General features: G+C 42.2%; 3 protein-coding genes across 3 annotated transcripts; 2 read left to right on the plus strand and 1 right to left on the minus strand.

Annotated features, from left to right (window-relative positions):
* The first annotated feature begins 486 nt into the window (after positions 1 to 486).
* dcaf11 (ddb1 and cul4 associated factor 11) lies at positions 487 to 11,167 on the plus strand. The gene is made up of 15 exons (XM_083995801.1): positions 487 to 703; positions 1,844 to 2,090; positions 3,066 to 3,193; positions 3,644 to 3,765; positions 4,425 to 4,489; positions 4,724 to 4,824; positions 5,310 to 5,456; positions 6,667 to 6,721; positions 7,033 to 7,101; positions 7,650 to 7,707; positions 7,977 to 8,162; positions 8,343 to 8,496; positions 8,862 to 9,014; positions 9,136 to 9,242; positions 9,977 to 11,167. The coding sequence occupies exons 2-15, from the start codon at positions 1,858 to 1,860 to the stop codon at positions 10,052 to 10,054; spliced, it is 1,656 nt and encodes a 551-aa protein (XP_083851927.1). The 5' UTR covers positions 487 to 703; positions 1,844 to 1,857; the 3' UTR covers positions 10,055 to 11,167.
* A 984-nt stretch (positions 11,168 to 12,151) lies between these two features.
* On the plus strand, positions 12,152 to 14,945 carry fitm1 (fat storage inducing transmembrane protein 1). Its single transcript, XM_083995602.1, has 2 exons — positions 12,152 to 12,657; positions 14,017 to 14,945. Exons 1-2 carry the CDS (start codon positions 12,368 to 12,370, stop codon positions 14,741 to 14,743), a joined length of 1,017 nt encoding a protein of 338 aa, XP_083851728.1. The 5' UTR covers positions 12,152 to 12,367; the 3' UTR covers positions 14,744 to 14,945.
* A 244-nt stretch (positions 14,946 to 15,189) lies between these two features.
* Positions 15,190 to 20,042, minus strand: psme1 (proteasome activator subunit 1). The gene is made up of 12 exons (XM_083995065.1): positions 20,002 to 20,042; positions 19,821 to 19,866; positions 19,516 to 19,548; positions 19,355 to 19,417; positions 18,836 to 18,937; positions 18,100 to 18,154; positions 17,857 to 17,954; positions 16,879 to 16,947; positions 16,718 to 16,785; positions 16,157 to 16,211; positions 15,953 to 16,039; positions 15,190 to 15,456 (listed from the first exon to the last, which is right to left on the minus strand). The coding sequence occupies exons 2-12, from the start codon at positions 19,857 to 19,859 to the stop codon at positions 15,376 to 15,378; spliced, it is 750 nt and encodes a 249-aa protein (XP_083851191.1). The 5' UTR covers positions 19,860 to 19,866; positions 20,002 to 20,042; the 3' UTR covers positions 15,190 to 15,375.
* Positions 20,043 to 20,997: the final 955 nt, after the last annotated feature.

A 20,997-nucleotide genomic window follows, 5' to 3' on the forward strand; every position in this document is an offset into this window, starting at 1 on the left:
TGATAACTAATGTATATGTTTTCAAGTTATAGATATTATGTTAATTCTTCAACCTGTAATGGTATGACGTATGTGAAAATTCAGTCATGTCATGGTTACCCAAGAAAAGTTATATGTGTTGTAGCCTACGGTTGATATAAAATTACCAAAGGATATGTTATTATTATGAGAAAAGGGTAAACAAGCGTGACAGCGACAGTCATAACCTATATAATGTTATAAGAAGAACGTGAGATGTGTTGAAAAACAATGTGCAAAAAATAACTCAGGAAAACTTTGACAACAAGTCTCAGTGCAAAACACCATTATGTTAGTTTTGTGCGTAAATGAACGTAATTTTTCAGTATATTTATATATGTATTGCATTTCATTGTTCAATACAAACTTATATAACTTTGTTTTTTCTGGATTGTCGATTGAACGAGGTGAGCGCAGGTGTGTGCGCCACGTCACGTGACGACGGCGACAGTCGGGCACGCGCAGAGTTCTTCACACGTTTGTAAACAACATGGCGGCTGTCGAAGTAGCCCCCAGCTAGCTGAGTGATCCGACAAACTGACCTGTCAAACCGGACGAACCCTCATCGGCGGGGCCGAAACCACCGGACCCACACCAAACAACAAGAGTGCTCGCCGGCTCGCCCACGAACCACAACAAAGCTGGAGCGACGGAGCAGCTGAGAAGACCGTTTGACAGACAAACGGTAACGCTTTAAGTCCGTTAGCATCATTAGCTGCTGCCTCCTCATAACAGCCAGCAACGAGCTACTAACGCAGTAACGCAGGGCAACTCGAACGGTTTAACATTCTGTAACGCAGGGTGACGGGCAGTTTAAAGTTCGCCCTGCAGCAGCAGCATCAGTGTGCAGCAGTGTGTGTGAGTGTGTGTGTGGTTGTTGTTGTTGTGGTGGTGGTGATGGTGGGGGGGAGGGGGTCCCCTCATCGGTTAATGTGTGCTGTGCATTCAAGGGCGTAACTTTGGGTTAAACATTGGGGGGGTTGAGATCTCTGCCCATATAAGATTTTTTTTAAAGCAAAAAAAAAAAAAAAAAGGTCAGTGTCTATGTGTCCAAATGCGAGGAAGAGTGCAAAATTATAAACTTTGATAAGGACAAGGCATATTTACCACTTTACTTTGTCATTCCCATGTTCGTTACAGCAGTAAAAAGATGTTTCAACTTAAAACACGTTTTTACTGAAATTCATTATGATGCAATGACTTGAAAGTTTCAAGTCACTGCAATGACTTGAAACTATCAAGTCATTGCATCATAATGCATTTTAGTTTGTTGTTAATCTATTGTGGTGATTAACACGTTTATTCTGACAGGACTAATGCTTATTATTAAATTATCATATCACCACTTGCCACTGTGGAGCTTATTTATTTCTTAAAAGGCAGATGAACTAATGACACAGTTTTGCTTTAGATAGAAAAGCTACCTACCAGCACATTTCTGTGGTGTCCTCCCCTAACTTTAGCTCCAGCCACTAGCAAACTAGCAATCAGCTAACTTAAGACAACAATTCACTTGCTAACTCAACGATTTGACTACAACCTCCTTTGGACAGTTGTGTTTCTCCTTTTATATGACAAAACAAATATTTAAAATAGTTTGTTGGCTTTGTGGCTCTTTTCATTATGTTTAGAATTAGAATATGGGCTTGTCCATTATGATCAGTTACATTGGCTGGATTAGACTGATTTTTATGGGGTTATAACCCCCCTAACCCCCATATAAATTACGCCCTTGTTTGCATGCCATTATTATTTAATTTGTTTATGTCCAACAACTGTACAAAACTGTCAAATAATCTCATATCACTGTCCCCTCCCCCATCAGGCCCTCTTCGGTCTATGGGCTCTCAGTCCAGTTCTGGGATGTCTGGTGGAAGGAGTTCTTCCAGTGACAACCCAGCTGAGCGCTCTGAAGCAGCGGAATCGAACCGGAGCAGCGGCGGCGGAGGCGGCGGTGGCAGTGGCAGCAGCCGGGGCCGCAGAACGGCGGACAGACAGCAGACGGACAGACAGTCAGCAGGAGCAGAGGAGGACGTCGACTTAGCTGAAGTGCTGGCTTACCTACTGAGGAGGTAACCTGTCCATGACTCTGTTGTGTTTTTATTTCTCCAAACTTTGTTGTGTCACGTGTGGCTTCAAGAAAGTGCTCCATAAATTAAGATTATTATTGTATTATACACAGAAAAATACGATCAAATATCAAACAATGTTTTACTATGTCGCTGAACTCTTGAGAAAAAACAGAAAAATAAAAACTTGTCTTATATAACGCAGTACAATACAATAGCTCTACTCAAAAACATTTATTGGTCACTAGTTACATTTCCTCAAATGTACATATTAGCATGAATTTATAGAGATCCTCAGATAAGAGACAACTGATAGCAAGAGAGAAGGAACACCTGTTACATTTGCTCTACCTGCCACAATGTCGACTTTTATGTGGTCAATTTATTACCCTCTTCAGATGGAGCATAAGTAGAAGAAAGTTGAAATTATCGGAACATCTGATTACATTCCTGTGCTGCTAAAGATAAAGGGAGGTTTGGATTTCCCCCTTCCTTAAGTGGTAGGGGATTTTCTTTTTTAGAAATATCCCTATGTTAATAAACATAAATTATCCATGAGGTTTGCAAAAGGCCTCGGCAAAAGCACAGTAAAGGAGTCAGGACTGGAAAGCACCACGATCTGGAATAATTAAAATGAATAAGTAGCACTCTTGTTTCTTACTCCACTTAACATTCATCTACCCAGGAGCGAGCCACTGCTGCTCCATCTGTTAGAGTGGAGAGCAGCTCAGTGGAAACTGCACCATACTGTAGCTTTAACCAAAGTCCAGTAGCTCTTGTGCTCGTCGGGCTGTTGAGTCTTTGAAGCGCTGCATGTGAAATCACAATATTTCAAGTGTTTGTTTAGATGTACAGTTGCCAGTTTTTCTATTTCTGCTCTGTGTGAAATTCTTGCCTATGTGCATGTGCTGCTCTTGAACTGGTCGGTGGTCGATCTGATGTGGTCGTCGGTCGGTGTGTGTGTGTGTGTGTGTGCAGGGGCCAGGTCAGACTGGTCCATGGCAGTGGAGCCACAGGGCTGCAGCTGGTCCAGTCATACTCTGACTCTGATGAGGACAGCGATGGAGCCTGGGAGGGTCGGCTGGGAGACCGCTACAACCCACCAGGTAACCTCAGTGCTGCTGACACCGTGCTCTGTCCACTTACAATGGTCGGAAAATAAATGACTCTTGAGCTCTGTAGCATCGTTCTTCTGCTGAAACATGCTGTTTCAACAACCAGACACTCTGTAGAGCTAGTGAATATTTGTTAGAGCAAAAAAAAAACGCGGTCTTGCAGAATTATATAGCAGTGTTTTGGGACTGTGTGAGTTGCTGATTGTGTAGTTTGAACTCACCTAATTTTCAGCAGAGAAAAACACAATGAATCTTTGTCAGTCAAAAGTTTTGGAACAGTCCAGAGTACTGCTATTACTTTGTATTTATTAAGGTCCAAACGAAATGTTATTTATATAAAAGGAAATTACATGAATAGTATTTTAGTAACCGTTAAGTAATATATACTACATAGAATATAAATATTGATACTGACACTTGTTGTTTCTGCTCTGTCTCTAGTGGACACCCAGCCCGACACACTGGAAGTGGACCAAAGTGAGATCCGAACTCAGATCCTGCTGGCCACCGCCTCTTCGTCTACCCTGAAGGGACGAAACAGCTTCACTCACATGCTCACAGAGGTCAGAGACACTGAGACACAAACTAAAATCCTGCTGTGAATCAAAATCAAAGACCAGAACAGAACAGAACTCAACTCGCAAAGATTAATAAGGTCGCTTTCACACACCAGAGCGGTTCGGTCCGCTTTAAACGGACCAGGGTTCGTTTCCTGGGATAGTATGAAGGTAACTGTGGGGTATATGAAGTAAAAAGCTAATTGGTGATCCTTGTTTGCCGTTCGTTTTTGCGGGTCGGGGGGGTGGGGGGGTTCCCCTGCAAATCTGTCCAATCGACGAGTGCCCTTTTCAACTGTATGACCGCAATCAGAAAGTGTGTTGTGCTTCAGAAGTGGCAGTGTGAAAGCAGAACCGAAACAAGTGATAAATGCAACGATGTTACAACTTTCAGCTCCCCAGTCGCACCGAGTCAGAGACGTTCTAATATTGAGAAGAAGACTAGACCTAGAAGGACTTTGACCGAGTCCTTTTGGTCAGAAAACGACCTCAGATTATTAATAGTTCTCGTCAGTTTCATACAGTTTTATGAGGAATTTGTCTATTACATGTCTATTATTTTTTATCCAAGTTTGGCCAAATATTTCTGCTGATTTCAGTACTTGTGCCAGCCTTGTCATGCTGCTGACTGATTTGTTGTTTTTGTGATCAACTTTGCTTTCCAGAGGGAACAAGGCAGATGTAGAGGGTCTAGTTTTTCTCATGGGGAGTGCAGTCGTATCCGTACACAGTAAGTTGTTCAAACTAACTACACATGTCTGATATTTCTTAACAGAGAGAAGCAGAACAAGAACCAGTTAGTTAAGAAGGCAGAACATTAAAATAACGGACTTAATTATTACCTAATCCCTGTTGTATTTAATGGGATTTAGTGCTGTATAGTTTTTTGTTAAATCAACATTAACTAAAAGACTCATGTTGCTGTCTGTCACATGTTTTTTTTAACTCTGGTGTTTCCTCACAGTTTCCTGCCAAACTATGTATCTCACAAAGATACATACCAGCAGAAAGCCTTCTGTGGAGTGTACAGCGAAGATGGCAACATGTTCCTCTCTGCCTGCCAAGGTAAATAACTCCAGATCTGACATGACAACCCAGCGAAACTGGATCTGAGACAACCATGATGTTTTAGTGTTTGTTTTAAACTGCTCAGAAATCAGAGGAAACGTACATGTCATGTTACTGAGGGTATTGTTGGTTTTGTCTGTGACAGTGTACCAGCCATGTAAACATTGATGTCACTGTCTGACTAATTGACTGATTGACTGACTGACACTGAGTGAAAAGGTTACACCACTGGTTTGCCAGCTTAATGTTGGAGTTTCCCCGGTGGCTGCTGTTCTTTCAGAAATGAGTTGTTCAGGGCCGTTTCTACATCATCAGGGGATGTTTACGGACAAAAAAAAGTTATCTTATCAAGTTTCCATATAGGAGAGACCCTTCTCAGTCAAATGACCTTGACCTTTTCCTCTGAAGATTAAACTAAACTTGATAGTACTGCAATGTGTTCATGACTTAATGTGGTCGTGTTTTTCGTTTGCTCGCTGCAGACCAGAACATACGCCTGTACGACACAACCAAGGGGCGGTTTACTCTACGGCGAACGGTGAAGGCTCGAGATGTGGGCTGGAGCGTGCTGGACGTCTGCTTCACCCCTGACACTCACAATGTCCTCTACTCCAGCTGGTCTGACTACAGTAAGACGACGAGCCCTGTTATAACAAACACACACACAGCGTGATGCAATAAGCTTCAAGCTTGAAGGGATGTGAATTGATAAGATTAATTTGAGACCAGTGCCACTCCTTTAAAACAACTTACTTGATCTGTCAGACAGACAATGGGTAGGCCTGCGAAGAACTGAATGATACACAAATGTATGATATTTGTTTTTCTATAGCATATAAATATTAAAGGGATAGTTCAACATTTTGACAAATTGTCCATTGCCATAATCCCTATAGTTTTAGCAGTAGGTTTGTTACCTTTAATTGTTGGTGCAAGCTATTTTTAGAACGGCGGAGCAGAGCCACAAGCTGCTCAGAGCTACGCTACGGAGGCTATTGGGATTTCTTGGTTTCCCTCATCAAACTCATCAAATATACAATCCAACAACTCCAAAACGCTCTGGTGGACAAGTTGTGACCTGCACATTCACCACGCTATGAGATAATAACAGGACATTACAAGACAGAGTTGTTTTAGAGGTAAATTCATGCAAAACTACTGATGTTATTCCAGTCGAGGGCAGTTTTTCGGCAAGCAGTCTCTGCATTTGCCTCGAAAACGACTCAGTTTTGGAGTTGTTGGATTGTTTATTTGACGAGTTTGATGAGGGAAACCAAGAAATCCCATTAGCCTCCGTAGTGTAGCTCTGAGCAGCGCACGACTCTGCTCCGCCATTCTAAAAATAGCTTGCACCGACAATTAAAGGTAACGAACCTACGCCTAAAGAGAACAATAACATATAGTCCTGTGCTTTGGCTCAGCTGCTTGGTTATTAGTCTATTACAATATTATATAGTTAGATGCTATTATACTGTTTAGCTTCATTATTACATACATATAACATACATTTAAAACCATAGCTGAATACATGGTTATTAGTTACTGAGATGGGACATTTTAAACTCAGTATTTCATCAATAGTCCATGTCAAACCATTGCACACATCCAGAGTTGTAACAAAACAGAGAAACTTGATCGTCATTGTCTGGACTGGATCTTTGTCCAAGCAACAGTCCCAAAGGAGAAAGATGAGAAGATTTCAGACTAAAAGTAGCACACCTGTCCTGAACACAAGGAGTCAAATCTTTGTCGTTACCACTTTGGTAATTTTCCATGACATAGTATGTTGTTTTTACTTTACTTAATGTATGTTTTTCTCTGTGTGTGTGTTTTCCACAGTTCATTTGTGCAGTATATATGGAGACAGTGAGAACCACACCGCCCTGGACCTCAAGTTAGTGTTCCCCTCATAGTAACTTATAACATTACGGAGCAGGTAATCTATCATTCCCTCCTTTCATTACCACCTGGATGAATGATGCTGACAGAACTCATCACACACTCATCACACTTATCTCCCCCCCCCCTTTTTTTTCCCTCAACAAAGCACCATCATTAACCTCACATCATTACTAACTCTAGCATTGTGTGCCCTCATCAATCTTTTTTGCTGTGACATGACAGTGGAGTTGTGATTCTCTAATTGCGTTGTTGTCGCACTGTCAACCTGCTTATGTATGTGTGTGTATGTGTTTGTGTTTATAGTCCAGATGAGAGGAGGTTCTGTGTGTTCTCACTGGCTGCCTCCACAGACAGCAAAGAGATCCTCGGAGGGTGAGTCTCACACACATACACCTACAGTATCTAGACTCGAGAGTGTTATCTGGACGAGCTGTATGGCAGAACACAAATCACATCTGAATCAGTTGAACCTGACGTTAAACAGACTGCATCCTAAAATAAAGTCTGTGTGATTTACGATTGAGCTTGTGTGTGTGTGAATGACAGAAGTGCTAAAGGCATTTCAATCATCTCTCCTGTGCGCTCCACCCAGGCGCTGCCCCTCAGCTAAACCAAACAGAGTTTGTCCAATAGATAAGAAAGAACACGTCTGACATGAACGGTCGTCGGTCTCCTGTTGTTTGCTGCACGAGTGAAAGAGCAATTTCACAGATGGTCAATATGAACTTCAAGCAGTTCTTGTTTTCTTTTTCTTTTTTTCCAGTCATTTGCTCAAGGTGGAAGCTGAATACAGCTTTTCATCTTGTATCCAGCTCTGTCAATGCTCGACTATTGAAGACAACACACCTGCATTTACTATAAACACTGTCACAGTATACCCTTTGTTTTGAATTCACTCTTTCTCTCTTCTCTCCCTCCAGAGCGAATGATGGCTGCCTTTATGTCTTTGACCTTGAGCAGAATAAACGAACATTAAAGGTTCGTGTGATATATATTTTTTCTTTTTCTTTTCTTTTTAAATATCGATTGAGTCGCTGCATCTTTGCCTGTGTGTGTCTGTTTCTGAGAAATATCCACTTCTGAGCTGAACATTTATACTCCCCTGCTGACTGTTATGTTCACAGAGTCACTGATACGATGCTAATTTGCAAACAATAGCAGTTCTACCATTGATATTTAACAGCTATAAATTGCACCGTGTACCATCTTATTGACTCTTTGGCTCTTTCTGTTTCTATTCTCGTCAGATCGATGCCCACGAGGATGACGTGAACGCGGTGGCATTCGCCGACGACTCGTCCCAGCTGCTCTTCTCTGGCAGCGACGACGCGCTGTGCAAAGTGTGGGATCGACGGACGCTTCGGGAGGACAGACCGCAGCCTGTGGGACAGCTGGCCGGCCACCGAGATGGCATCACCTTCATCCACAGCAAGGTGAGGAAGATGTTGCTGGCTCTTCAGTCGGATGGGACTGAAACTGATTAATTAAAGTGGTAAATTTAGCCCGGCGCTCAACGTCTTTAGTCCAGTTCAGTGGCCTCGTCTTCAGAGATCGGTTGTGTTTTCCTTTTTACAATGTGATCTCCTCCACTCGTGTTGCTGCGACTGTGCCAGGGTGACGCACGCTATCTGATCAGCAACTCGAAGGACCAGTCCATCAAGCTCTGGGACGTCAGGAAGTTCTCACCCAAAGAGGGCCTGGCAGCTTCCCGGCTGGCCGTCACCCAACAAAACTGGGATTACCGCTGGCAGCAGGTTCCCCAGAGAGGTAAGGAGGAAGGAGGAGAGGGAGGAGAGGTCATATAGAGGAAGAATAGAGGAGAAGATGAAGATGAACTGATGTAATTAAAGAAGACAGAGAGGGGCAATGACAGAGAGGTGAAACCTGTGTGTGTGGTGAAAGGTAGAAGGATAATATAAGCAGACACTGGGAGAAGAGTGATTACTAGGAGGGAAGGAGGAGAGGTGAAGGATAGAGCCGATGGAGCAGAGAGAGGAGGGAGAGAAAACCTTACATTTTAACCCAAATCTTTATGACTATAGCTAAAAAAAAAAAAAAGAGGCTGAAATAGTTTAGCATTTGTTTATGTATTTATTTATTTATTTACCTCGTGTCTCTTTTGTCTCCTCCAGCCCTGAAGAGACATAAGCTAACAGGCGACACCTCGGTGATGACCTACCGTGGTCACGGCGTCCTGCACACGCTCATCCGCTGCCGCTTCTCCCCAGAGTTCAGCACTGGGCAGAGGTTCATCTACTCTGGCTGCTCCACCGGAAAAATCATCAGTGAGTGTCACCATGTGGCCAAGTGTGTGTGGGTGTGTGTCTGTGTGTGAACGTATCAGTGTTGGTGTGTTGGTACACATCACTCATGCAATAGCTGAAATATTTGTGTGTGTGTGTGCAGTTTATGACGTGCTGACAGGCAGCGTGGTCTCCAGGCTGTCGGGCCACGACGCCTGTGTGAGGGACGTCAGTTGGCATCCGTACGAGGACACCATCGTCAGCAGCTCTGTGAGTCCAGTCGACCGGAGTCAGGGAGGGAAAAACTGATCATTACGTAAAATATTAAGGAAACAAAGGCTCCAACTGAGCTGCGTTAAAACCAAACTCTGGTAATTAATGTTGTATGGTTGAATCAAGAGGAGTCAGACAATGTCAACATCAGTTACAACAACAGAATCTAATGGACCATTCACAAAAACATGAGTCTATTTTATATCTTCTTTGTAATATATATCATAATAATTGTACTTTTTTAAAAATTAGTTTATCTCCCATCTCTTGTTTACAAGTTTATTAGATTCATATAATTAATGGTGCTACACGGCCAATGAGAAATCAGTTTAGTTATCTGTAGAGCACCAAATAACTGAAATTATGGAAGAACTATTTTCATTTGGGACCACATGAAAGAGTTTGTTGACATTGGCAAGGACAGATAATGTTAATAATACAAATCAAAACTATAATCATGGTAATAATGAAACTAATAGATATAAAATTTGTAGCTGTAGTGAAAGTTGTTAGTCAGAAAATTTGTGAGATTGTTCCCAGTGCAGAGCGGTGCAGAGATAGGAAGTTAGTGGCAGTTTTAATGTCAACACTTAACCTCATTTTAACTCAAATTGAATTATTGGACGGTCCAAGTGAGTTCAGACAATCACTGAGGAATTTGTTAACTCTATCTCGGTGGACGGGCGTTAAACACAACAGGAAATGTAACCTGCGATCCCTGTCCTCCACAGTGGGACGGAGCGGTGCAGATGTGGGAGCACAGACAGACCCATCCTCTGGAGGAGGAGAGAGAGAGGGACAGAGACTGACGACAAAGAGGAAAAAAGGCGGCGGGAGAAAAGAGACGAAAGGAAAAAAGATGTCGGAAGAAGAGACATCACCAACAGACGGGGCAGCAAGACTGTCCCCGCTACGGGAGGAGGAGACGTATAAGCTCAGAAGGACTGGGAGGAGACTTCTGTTTGTTTTAAATTCAATGCTGGATATTAATGATAACAATTATAGTGTGTTTGTGAAGTGTTCAGTGGGAAGGCGTCGTAGCCTTCGCAGTGTGGAGGTCAGATCGGAGCACACTGGGACGGCCGACTTCTGTTTTTTTCCCCTTTGCCTCACTGTCTTGCGCAAAAACAGGCCAAAGTTTTTCTCTCTCTGGCCTGAAACTCTTCACTCGCAACGTGCTGAAGCTCAAATCACCAAGCACTGCACTTAGCTAATGACCTGTTGAAATGTATTGTTAAGAATAGTTGTATAAAATTAACGTTGGGTATTGGGAGGAGAAACGACGACGACGATGATGATGATGATGACGATGATGATTCTGTATAAATGTATAGTATTTTAATGGGAGGTGTGTTCAGGGAGTGCATTTAGACAGCTGTCAGTGTGCTGATTTGAACTCCAAGTTTGACTTTGCTGTAATATAAATAACACGATCTATTTCAGGGGCTATCATATTCAAAGTCCACATTTAAAAGACTATATTGAATATGAATATATTAAAATAATCCAGTACTTCAGTTGCCAGCTGCCTAAAGTCACAATCTAAACCTGCTATCATGTAACTTCCTAGACTTTCCCACTGGTCCACCGACCCTCCTGGTGGTCTGAAGTCTTATTATTATTGATCCTGGGTTAATGTTCAACCCTGTAAAAAAACACACGAGCCCTGAGCCAATGGGAAAAAAAGAAAGAATCAGTAATTTTGTTTGCCAATATAAACGTGTGATCAGTTCAAAAGATTTGAATGTGTGTGATAATCTGTTAAAGTCAGGAGGACACACGTGTGTGTGTGTGTGTAAATAACAACTTACACACTCATCTGTTTATGCAATTTTTAGGTGTTTATATCAAAGCCCACATTTCTCTCTCAGACCGTTGTTATACAGTAACAATAAAAAAACTTTCTTTAAACGTACCACAAAGACCCAACTGTTGTTGAAAAAATGATTTTTCATGGTTTGAATTTCATATCCCGTTTAGAGTAAAGAGCCACTTCTCTAAAATGCCAACACAGCACAAAAAAAAAACAAGTTCTCAAGTTGAATTTCTCTTTCTTGACATTGTTATCCGTCCATTTCGCTTGGTTTGATATGTCGAACAGACAACTGAAACTTTGCTGCAGCAGGAACCAAAGCAAAGTCGCCTTCAGATGGTTGAAATGACAACAATTCAGTAAGCGCTCTAAAATTAGACTGAGATTCTTTGCCATTTCTGTTTTCATTTGCTCCAACTGTTCCAACCTAACACAGATTTGGTTCTTATAAAAACTCTCAGACACAGTTTTTGTAAGAATAAACATTTAAAGAAAAGACTAGGAGATCATTTTAAACCACTCCCACTAGCTATTAATGTATCTGTCATCGTTAGTGATGTATTAGTTTAAAGACACAGAAAAATTACTCCCATCACATTAACAGTTCATTTGTACGATGCAGTTTTTCCACACTGCAGTGTTTGAGTTGGACTCTGAAGTAGGATTTCCTGGATTGAGAGAACAGCACCAGGCTGAATCCCAGTCAACAGTTAAATTAACTCCCATTTGGCTCTGGGAGTTTTAAGAGATTTAAGAAGCTCTGCCACCCCAACCCCGCCCCCTCCTCTGAGGACGGCCCGGGAATAAACATGATTGAAATGTGGCTGTGGCAAAAAGCAGCTGCTCATGGCACCGAAATGTAGACTGGCAGCCGTTAATATCTTAAATTAACTATTAAATATTAAAGTTGGCTGCAGCAGCTGAGTCTAAGAATAGAGAGGGGGAAGAAAGGCGAGCCAGAGACGGGAGGTGCTATATTTAAGCCCTGGTGTCTGATCATTGTTGAGGAAGAATGGGGTCAGCTCCTGAACAGCAGCCACCACCATCATCATCACTATGAGTGTGTGCTGTAGGAGGAGGAGGAAGAGGAGGAGGAGGGGGGATCTGGAGGGTAAAGGGGACAGAGGGGGTTGTATTTTTGTAGCACACATGCTGCCCTGCATGCCTGACAGTGATAAAGTAGGAAGGTCCAAGAGAGGGAGAGGGGTTAGTGTGTCTTTCACACACACACACAGACACAGCAGAAAGGACAAGAGCTTGTCAGGATTATAAAAGAAGATAAAAGAAGAACAACAAGAAGAACAAGAACATGGGCCTGGAGACTGGAAACTCCTCCGGCGGCCTCGTCGCTCCAGACCTCAGCCTGGAGAAGGTGCGCCGGCTGGCCGAGGAGCTGGTGCTGCCGGGCAGACTGGTCCTCAGAGTCCTGTACGCCGCTCTGGAGCTCGTAACGAACTTCCTGGCCAGAGTTTTAGGAAGCCGCCTGGTCAGACGACACTTCCACCTGATGCTGTCCGGGCTGGTTCTGTTCGGGCCGGTGCTGAGTCTGTGGGCGTCAAAGTACAGCATCTTTGCAAACAGCCACCACTACCTGTACAGGTGAGAGCTCTGTTTAATGAATAGATAGTAGTATTATTCACTCATCTAGCAGGAAATAGGAGAAGTTGCATGATTTTAAATAGTTTGGTAGGTAGATAACTCACCTGCCACATAAAAAAAACAGTTAAATTACATTTAAAGCTGTGTTACTAAGTATAGATAACCATGTTTTTTCTGTATCTCAATCACAACTCCACTATCACTGGCTGCCAATATTGATTTCAAATTGTTCAAAAATCATCCTGCAAGTTTATAGATTTGTAAAATACGACCTCTCGCTGTAACAAACTGTAAATGCTTGCTATGCACCATGCACATCCTGTTATTAATTTAATAGATGAAAAACTTTATACTTTGCCAAATTTTATCATCATTACCTGCTGAGTCAGTCTTGTTTTTAGCTTCATCATCATGCTGTCCTGTAGTCACCTACTGTAGCAGCAACTATTACTCAGTACCGCACCCTTTTTTAAAAACCAAATCTTCATTTTGATCTCAGCTACACACTTGTGAAGTTTCCTGACTTTATTTAGCAGATTGTGATGCTGTCATGGTGACAAAAATGTCCACAGACACATAAACAAATGCCAATTTACTGTACTTCCTATAGGTGTTTTAGCCACAGTGACTCACAAGGTTAAAACTACCCTGAGTCAGCTGCTTGTGTCAGCTCTTTATCAATCAATCAAAATCACTTTATTGCATATTTATCATATTTTTATACAAAAAAAAAAGAGCAAAATTCTTGGGTCTTGTTCCCTGAACCACAGCAACACCAATATAATGATAAGACCCACATTTAAGAACAATAAAAACATAATTATAATGCTCTAATATTTGAGTCCATTGACTGCATACCTGTGGTCTGATGTATACCGCTGATCTTCTCAAGACATGACATGCTTTTATAGCAGAAGGACAGATAGAGGAGAGCTCCAGTTCATGGATCCTCCTATTTCTGTCTACTCTGCAAAGGCAGAAATCACCCTGTAGAGTCAGGAATTCTGCTCTAATTTGAGCAACAAATGCACTCTTTGACATGGAGAGAGGCACATCAATTTTCTTGACTGATGATCCCACTGTTGAGGAAAAGAAGAAAAAACAAATGTTGTGAATGGTTTACAGGTTCCCTTTTCAATATTTATGAAGCTCTGACTGAGTTACTTAAAAATGATGATGAAATAATACATTATTATAATACCCACACAAAATGCCTCTTCCAACTGTAATTGAGGACAAGTTTATAGTACCCTACATGTGAGAGATTAGAGGCCAAACACAATTTTAAAAAAAGCACTACCAATAATAAATATCTGGATAAGAGGCATTACTGAAAGATCATGTTTATCCTCATCACAGGAAGTTTCTAAAGTCCACTTGGGGTTGGACCTGGACGTTCACCGGTTCCTTCATCTTCCTCTTCTCCCTCTCCGTCCATCGCTCGCTGTCTCTGTCCCTGCGTCACCTCTCTCGGATGGCGGTGGTGGGGTGTCTGTGGTGGGTGTGTCGGCGCCTCTTGACCCTGCTGGAGGACGCAGCGGGCACCTGTTACGAACCGGTGGCCGCTAAACAAGACACCCATCAGAGCCCCCAGAGCGCCCCCGCTCTAGGACTGCCTCTGCTGCTCCTGCATGAAGACCAGACCAAGGCCTCCTGCCTCCGGGCCAACATGGTGTGGAGAGGCTACGGAGTCTCCGAGGACGTCCTCATCCTCTGCCTGTGCTGCCTGCTGCTGGTGGAGGAGCTGTCCGTGTTTGGGCCTCACATTAATCGAGCTGCAGCAGCCGGACGCTTGCAGACTAGGCTCCCGGGGGCCCCGTTAAGATTCATCTTCCTCCTGTGTGTGGTTTTACTCGCCGTGTGGGTGTTCCTGCTCCTGTGTTTGCTCACACACTTCCCCAAGTTCCCCTCCCAGCAGCTAGGGGGAGCTCTGGGCTACCTGGGGTGGAAGGGACTTTATCAGGGATGGTACAGACTCAAACCACGCTGGGGCTGCCCTGGGATGCCAGGAGACGGACTGTTCACCTCCACAAACACTGACAAAAACACCCAGAATAACATCACACACCGAGTAGTGCGACCTTGAAAGCTCAGGATGTTTTAAAAGGTCAAGAAATTGTACTACATCTTCATCTGTCATCATATACTTAGAGGTTTCTTTCATTACAGATCAACATCGGTTAAAAACAAAACATTTAAAGCAGAAGTAAGCGGAACATTTGTGTTAATATAAGTCTTAAATAGTTATATCTTCCAACGGCAATCACTTACATAGAGTGTTTGGTCCGAAACACGGGTCTGTCAGTCACTCTGCTCTGCTGTAAACCGAGGAGAAAACTTTCCTTGTATCCTACAACCTTTATCCAATGAGGAGAGAGAACGGCATGAAGGGCTGTGTGTGCAGCCAAGGGATGCGAGGACCAATAGATCCATGACGAGGGCGGGGGCTGCTAACTCCATCGGCTGACAAGAAGTTAGCCAAAACGACCGGATCGCTTACTTCTGCTTTAAACACAAACCATTTAAATACCCGTTTGGACAAAATGAGGCTCAGGCATTTATCGGAATCATGTTGCTTTATTTTTTTGCAATCTGAAACATAATGCATGCGCAGTAAGAAAAAGCAGACATTTATGTCAGAGTGGGTGTTTTGTTACTTGATGAGAGTGTCATACTAGACTAGATGTATCTGGTTTTGAAAAAGCCTGTGAGAGCGTCTCAGTAGATGAGGGCTTTCCCGTCTCCTCTGGGCCTCTTGATCTTGTCGTAGTTCTTGTTAATGATGTCAAACATCACAGCCTGCGGAGGAGAAAGAAAATAGTGTGTGTGTGTTTGTGAGTTGAGTGACACGGAGGACAGCAGGAATATCGTGTGAGAGATACATAAAGGCAGCGAGTGACTGACGGGAGCAGAGGGGGTTACAGAGGGAGCAATAAAAGAACGACACCCAGATTCAGAGCTGCTGTATAACGGTGTCAAACTGCTCCTTTCATCATCACCTGCACCGCCCTGTTCATCAACTGGATCAAACACAGGAGGACAATAGCCAGAGGAAGGAGGAGGGGCGCCAATCAGTTCAACACAAGCTCCGTTTAATTGCCCCCCTTATTATTAAGGAGTGGGTTTCATTTGCCTATGATGCCTGCTGCTGGAGCACAGCTGGAACATTTTACACATGTGTGAGTAAAATACATGAAATAGTCAACTGTGTTTTTGACATATTAGATTTTGTTTCTCCAGATATTTCTCTGTAGATGTCTGAATACAATACAAAACAACAGTATGTGTCTCTTACGTATGTGTTGCGGATCTCCAAAACCACAAGACGCAGCTCAGAGTACTGGTACATGTCCAGCTCGTGCACCAGCTGTCTGTAGTCTCCCTGCAGCACAAAGCACAGATCACACACTACAGGTTAAAAGTGTGCAGCAAAAAACTTTTATATTTAATTCATTCTGTGAAAATATACAGCGATCAAGACATAAAATGAGATACTGACCACATGGGTTTGTTTGGAAGCTTTGGCCACGGCGTCACCTCTCTCGCTGTAATATCTACCACAACAAAGTGGAGAGAGGAAATGTCATGTTATTCAGTTTCAAAAGCCTTCAGTGTAACATACTGCTTTCTAATAAGCTTTATAAGCCCTATGTGCCTCACTAAATGTCAAACTGTGCTGTCTGAGGAACTGCACACAGTCACAGTTCTGATTTTCATGTTAAACTTTTCTTTTGTGAGAGGAAAACTGTGTTACGTCTCATTTTAAAATTCACTTTAAAGTGAATGGATCACACTGATTTTGCTGCAAATAAATGCTGTTATTTCACAGTCACTATGTCTAATGATTGTGTGGGTGTGTACAATCCAGGATTAACTAACAACTCATGTTTGGTTGCAGCTGCTGAGACAACTTTCACATTGATGATACTTCAGTACATATATGGTGCCTGACGACTTCAGCAAATTCCTGAAAAGCGCTCTAACTGGCCAAAACACAGCACAACACCTGTGTGTTTGTAAAGACGGGGGAGAGAACAGCTGCTTTGCTCTGGGCTCTTACTTTGAAATCTGAGTTTGGAAAGCCTCTATCTTGGTGCGTGTGTTGGTCAGCAGCTCAAACACTTTCTCCTGTTGGACAGAAAACAAAGCTTAATCTCACCTCAGAGATCAACGTTAAATAAGGACAATGTACAAACAGCTCCGATGTCAGCAGCTACTGACCTGCACAGCGACGCCAAAGTTGTTGCCGTCTTCTATTTTGGGGATCTGCAGTTGCACCCACATGGACACCTGTCGGAGAAGAATATATGAAAGTATTAAATCTATGAAACTCTCACATGAAACACGGCATGTGACATCAAGTCGTATGCACCAAGAGGCAGATTCCTTCACTCTCGCATTTGTAGTAGTAGTAGTAGTTTATTCCGGTCATATGCACATCATATGCTCAATCAAACAATCATCATTTGTATTTATTTTTTTAATTTAACCTTTATTTAACCAGGTAAAACTAGTAAAAAATCTCATTTTCAAGGGCGACCTGGCCAGGAAGGCAGCAGCACACATCGTCAGCAAACATCCATAAAATACAAATACATTACAATAAATAGGGCCACAATTGAATATAAGTTAAAACACAGTGCTAAGAGCTAAGGGAGCCGTGGTGGCAGAGATGGTTTAAAGCAGAGGCACTGTCCAATTGGTTTTTGTTGTCAGTCCTTTAGGGAAACGACAGAAGACATTAAAAGATACGAGTTCAGACATTTTATTTCTGTTTTGTTTTATTTTGTTTGTCATATCATATTTTTTATATCATTTTTTATCATATCATTGTTATGTAAGCTGCTGGACGGTCTGAATTTCCCTCCTAGGGATTAATAAAGTATTTTCTATTCTATTCTATTTTCAGTTCGCCCTGAAGATTGTTTCATGTTGATGGGGTGGCAAAACTAAACGCTTTTTTCCCCAGTTCAGTCCATGCTCGTCTAATATATATTATATTATATATTATGGATCATAAGCAACCAGTGAGTTTCTCTCAGAGTGCTCAGAGATGGCCGACCAGACCAGGCGATGTGTAATCTTCCTTCCAGACTATATTCAATCAAACTTATGAGTCTATAATTATGGCATATACTGAAAAGGAGTCGGCTGAAGCAGGTGCAATGATCCTCTTAGTATAAAATGAACTTGACTGACCGTGTTGAGCTTCTCCTTCAGGGTCTGGATCTCAGGCTTCACCTGCTGCAGGAGACTCTCCACTCGCTCGTTGATGCAGATGGGACCACAAGGAGGGCCTGGAGAAAACACAGTGTTTGTGTATATTCTTAAAAAGTGGTGGTTTCAGCTCACAGTGACTCACCTCTGCAGAAAACATTAACTGGGGCAACCTTGTGAGAGTGACAGATCACCGTGTCTTACTTTATTACTTTGCACATTTACCTGCATCGTCCTCTTTATCGCTGTCCTTGTCTTTCTTCCCTTCCTTCTTCTCCTTCTGCAACATAAGAATAAAAAGACTTTCTACTCAGCTCACACACATGTTTTATTCTGAGTCTGGCTCAATGAAGCTGTCAAAAAAAGTTGGAGTTAGTGATATGATCCCAGATATTGTTCCGACCTATTTCCTCGTCATAAAACCCCAGGACACAGGAAATCATTCTGCATTGTGTCAAAACCCTGCAGGAGGCTTCTGCTCTGTATGTGGGTCTTTCACTTTGAGTCACAGAACAATTAGATGTAACAAAAAGAAATCACCTTTGTGTGATTTAATAAAAGCACCCCCCCATTGCCAATCTGGGCAATAGCTCTTGTACAGTGCACAATGATTGCTGGGTAACTAACTCAAGACTGATTTAATGACAATAAATATTTAACGGCACAGTTGAAAATCCCAGCTGAGAGGCTTAATGTAGTGGGGAAATAAAACACTTATATATCAAACACATTTTATTTTTAATGTGGCACTGCTGTTTATCTTCATTCATTCAACCTCTTAAAACTGCTGGCAGTGCTTTCCTAATTTGGTAATTAACTCTGAACAAATCACAGCCGTGGAGTTATGTGTGTTGACTTTAACAAACAAAGAAATGTTGAAACACTCCAGTACTTTATTTGGACTTATTCAAACCAACACACTGGGGTCTTTTCAGGCAACAACAACAAAAAAAAGCCCTACCTCCTCCTTCTTCTTGCGAATGGCCTCCTCTTTAGCCGGGTCAGGCATCGGGATGTCCAGCGGAGCCTTCAGGGACGCCATGTCGTCACAGCTGAAAGATGTCTGACAGCAAACACAAGTTATAAATGTCAATAGTGTCATTCTTCATTTGACCCCCAGTTAACCCCCAAAAGACCCCCATAACACCCTTGATCCAGGGCTCCAGATTTTGCCCCTAAAATTTGAGACAGTGCAAGTAAATTTTTCATCTACTTGTGCATGTTAAACCATTTAATTTGCTTTTTTTTAATACTGGTGAAAAGTGGCAACTCAAAGAATCGGGAATCTATCATTACAGATTGTGTGAGGATCATGAATGAAAAGGAAATGTGAATATTTGCTTTGCAAGTCGATTTACACTGTGCTCCCCTAAATATTAATAAGTTAGGGGCCACTGTGTAGTGCTCTTAGCATAAAAAATTTAGACTGGAGCCCTAGCTGCCTTGATCCCAGTTTTCACTCAAAGACATGACCTGATACCTTCAGTAACATCTGCAGCTCCTCCATCTTCTGAGGGAAAAACTTTGAAACTAGCTCTTCTGCCTGTTGTAAAAAACAAAAACAAATTATTATCATCATCATTATTTTATGTTACATTATTCAGATCAATGATTTATGATGGTTGAATTTTGAAAGATGACCTCTTTGGTGAGCTTCTGGCAGAAGTCGTCCACCTGCAGTGAAGAGAAGAAACTATTGTTATCAGAGTTTGGAGAGTCTGGTTCACACAGTTGCACAGGCCGCGACAGCCGCTGCAGCAGATACACGTAGTATCACAACGACCTGTAGCTCCACTGACCGTGAGTCTGCTGAGCACACACACACACACAAACACACACCGACTCCTACCTGGCAGCGTCACTATTGTTTGACCGGAAAATGGCTTTAAAATGTTCACTGCAATGCAACTCATGCTAGCAGACAGACTACACTACTCCGTCCTCACCTGCTTCTTCGATCCGAGGTGAATATCCATCGAAGCCATGTCGCGTCTGTCAGATAAACAATAGTCGATCGTTATATAAAGTTTATAAAAGCGTTTAAACTCAAACTTTAGCGGCGGGAGACAACAATAAGCTTTGTTATCTGTGTGTTTCCAGCCGAGCACGACACGGAAAACTACTCACAGTTACTCAGCATTCAAAGCGAAAATGAAAGTAAAGCGCATTTTCAAACTGTTCCGTACTTTCCCACTTTATATCAATTGATGCTGTGGAATCATGGGAGTTGTAGTTGTTGTTTTCATTTTCCCGAAACTAGAACCAATGATGGGAAATAAATAATAATGGCTGTATCACAAGAAAGAATATATATTTCCCCCTCATAGCTAATACATTCAGGCTATTCACATTCACATGAGAATAGTCTCAAAGCATCAGCTGCAATAATTTATGAGAAAACAAATAAATTCAGACTACACAGTGTGATATGAACCAATATTTAGTGAGGATTTACAAATCAGGCTCTCAAGATTGTTGAGAAACAACCATAGCCCGCCGATACAAAAAAAAATAAAAATACACAGCACAGCAGGATATTTATTTGCCAACTCAAACACTTCAGGCGCTGGACTGTTGCTAAGCAACACCAACATTCTGCTAATCTGTGCACTAGCTAATGTCTGACTGCTCTGTCTACATTATTACCTCGGGAGCGCGCTGTAATATCCAGGTTTCTCTCCTTGCCCTCATCCTCTGTTGGCGACCACACATCATTTAACTCAAACGTTACTTCTGGGAATATATTCGTCTTCATAAAAGTTTGTTTAAAACCATAGTTATCAAGTTAATTAACGGTTAATTATGAGCACCTGTACAGCGGAGTGATACTTGTAGTTTAAAAAAAAATCCAATGGAATGCCTCTCGTCCAATCAAATCCTTTGGTCGGAACTCACTGTTGTAGGTTCTCAGTGTGTTCACCAGATGGCGCTGCTGTCCAAAGTGAAGGAAACCTTATCTGACCAACTACACTACATGGATAGAGGGTAATAACAAATAATTAATAGCACCTGAGTAAACCTGTGAAGGTAAATACCATTTGATTTTTATGGTTATGTGTTTCATAAATAAATACACATTCAATTAAAGTTTCCCTTGGTGACAAAAGCAAATAATGTTCGAAC

The sequence above is a fragment of the Trachurus trachurus genome (assembly GCF_905171665.1).
Source record: "Trachurus trachurus genome assembly, chromosome: 20".
NCBI lineage: Eukaryota > Metazoa > Chordata > Actinopteri > Carangiformes > Carangidae > Trachurus > Trachurus trachurus.

Excerpts from the sequence above, each read along its gene's own strand:
- fitm1 (XM_083995602.1), top strand. The coding sequence starts at position 12,368 with ATGGGCCTGGAGACTGGAAACTCCTCCGGCGGCCTCGTCGCTCCAGAC. Across the intron at positions 12,658-14,016 it reads AGCCACCACTACCTGTACAG|GAAGTTTCTAAAGTCCACTT; the intron begins GTGAGAGCTCTG and ends TCCTCATCACAG.
- psme1 (XM_083995065.1), bottom strand. The coding sequence starts at position 19,859 with ATGGCTTCGATGGATATTCACCTCGGATCGAAGAAGCAG. Across the intron at positions 16,786-16,878 it reads ACTTTGGCGTCGCTGTGCAG|GAGAAAGTGTTTGAGCTGCT; the intron begins GTCAGTAGCTGC and ends TCTGTCCAACAG. Across the intron at positions 15,457-15,952 it reads TGGAGATCCGCAACACATAC|GCTGTGATGTTTGACATCAT; the intron begins GTAAGAGACACA and ends TCTCCTCCGCAG.
- dcaf11 (XM_083995801.1), top strand. The coding sequence starts at position 1,858 with ATGGGCTCTCAGTCCAGTTCTGGGATGTCTGGTGGAAGGAGTTCTTCC. Across the intron at positions 5,457-6,666 it reads CTCCAGCTGGTCTGACTACA|TTCATTTGTGCAGTATATAT; the intron begins GTAAGACGACGA and ends TGTTTTCCACAG. Across the intron at positions 8,163-8,342 it reads TCACCTTCATCCACAGCAAG|GGTGACGCACGCTATCTGAT; the intron begins GTGAGGAAGATG and ends CGACTGTGCCAG.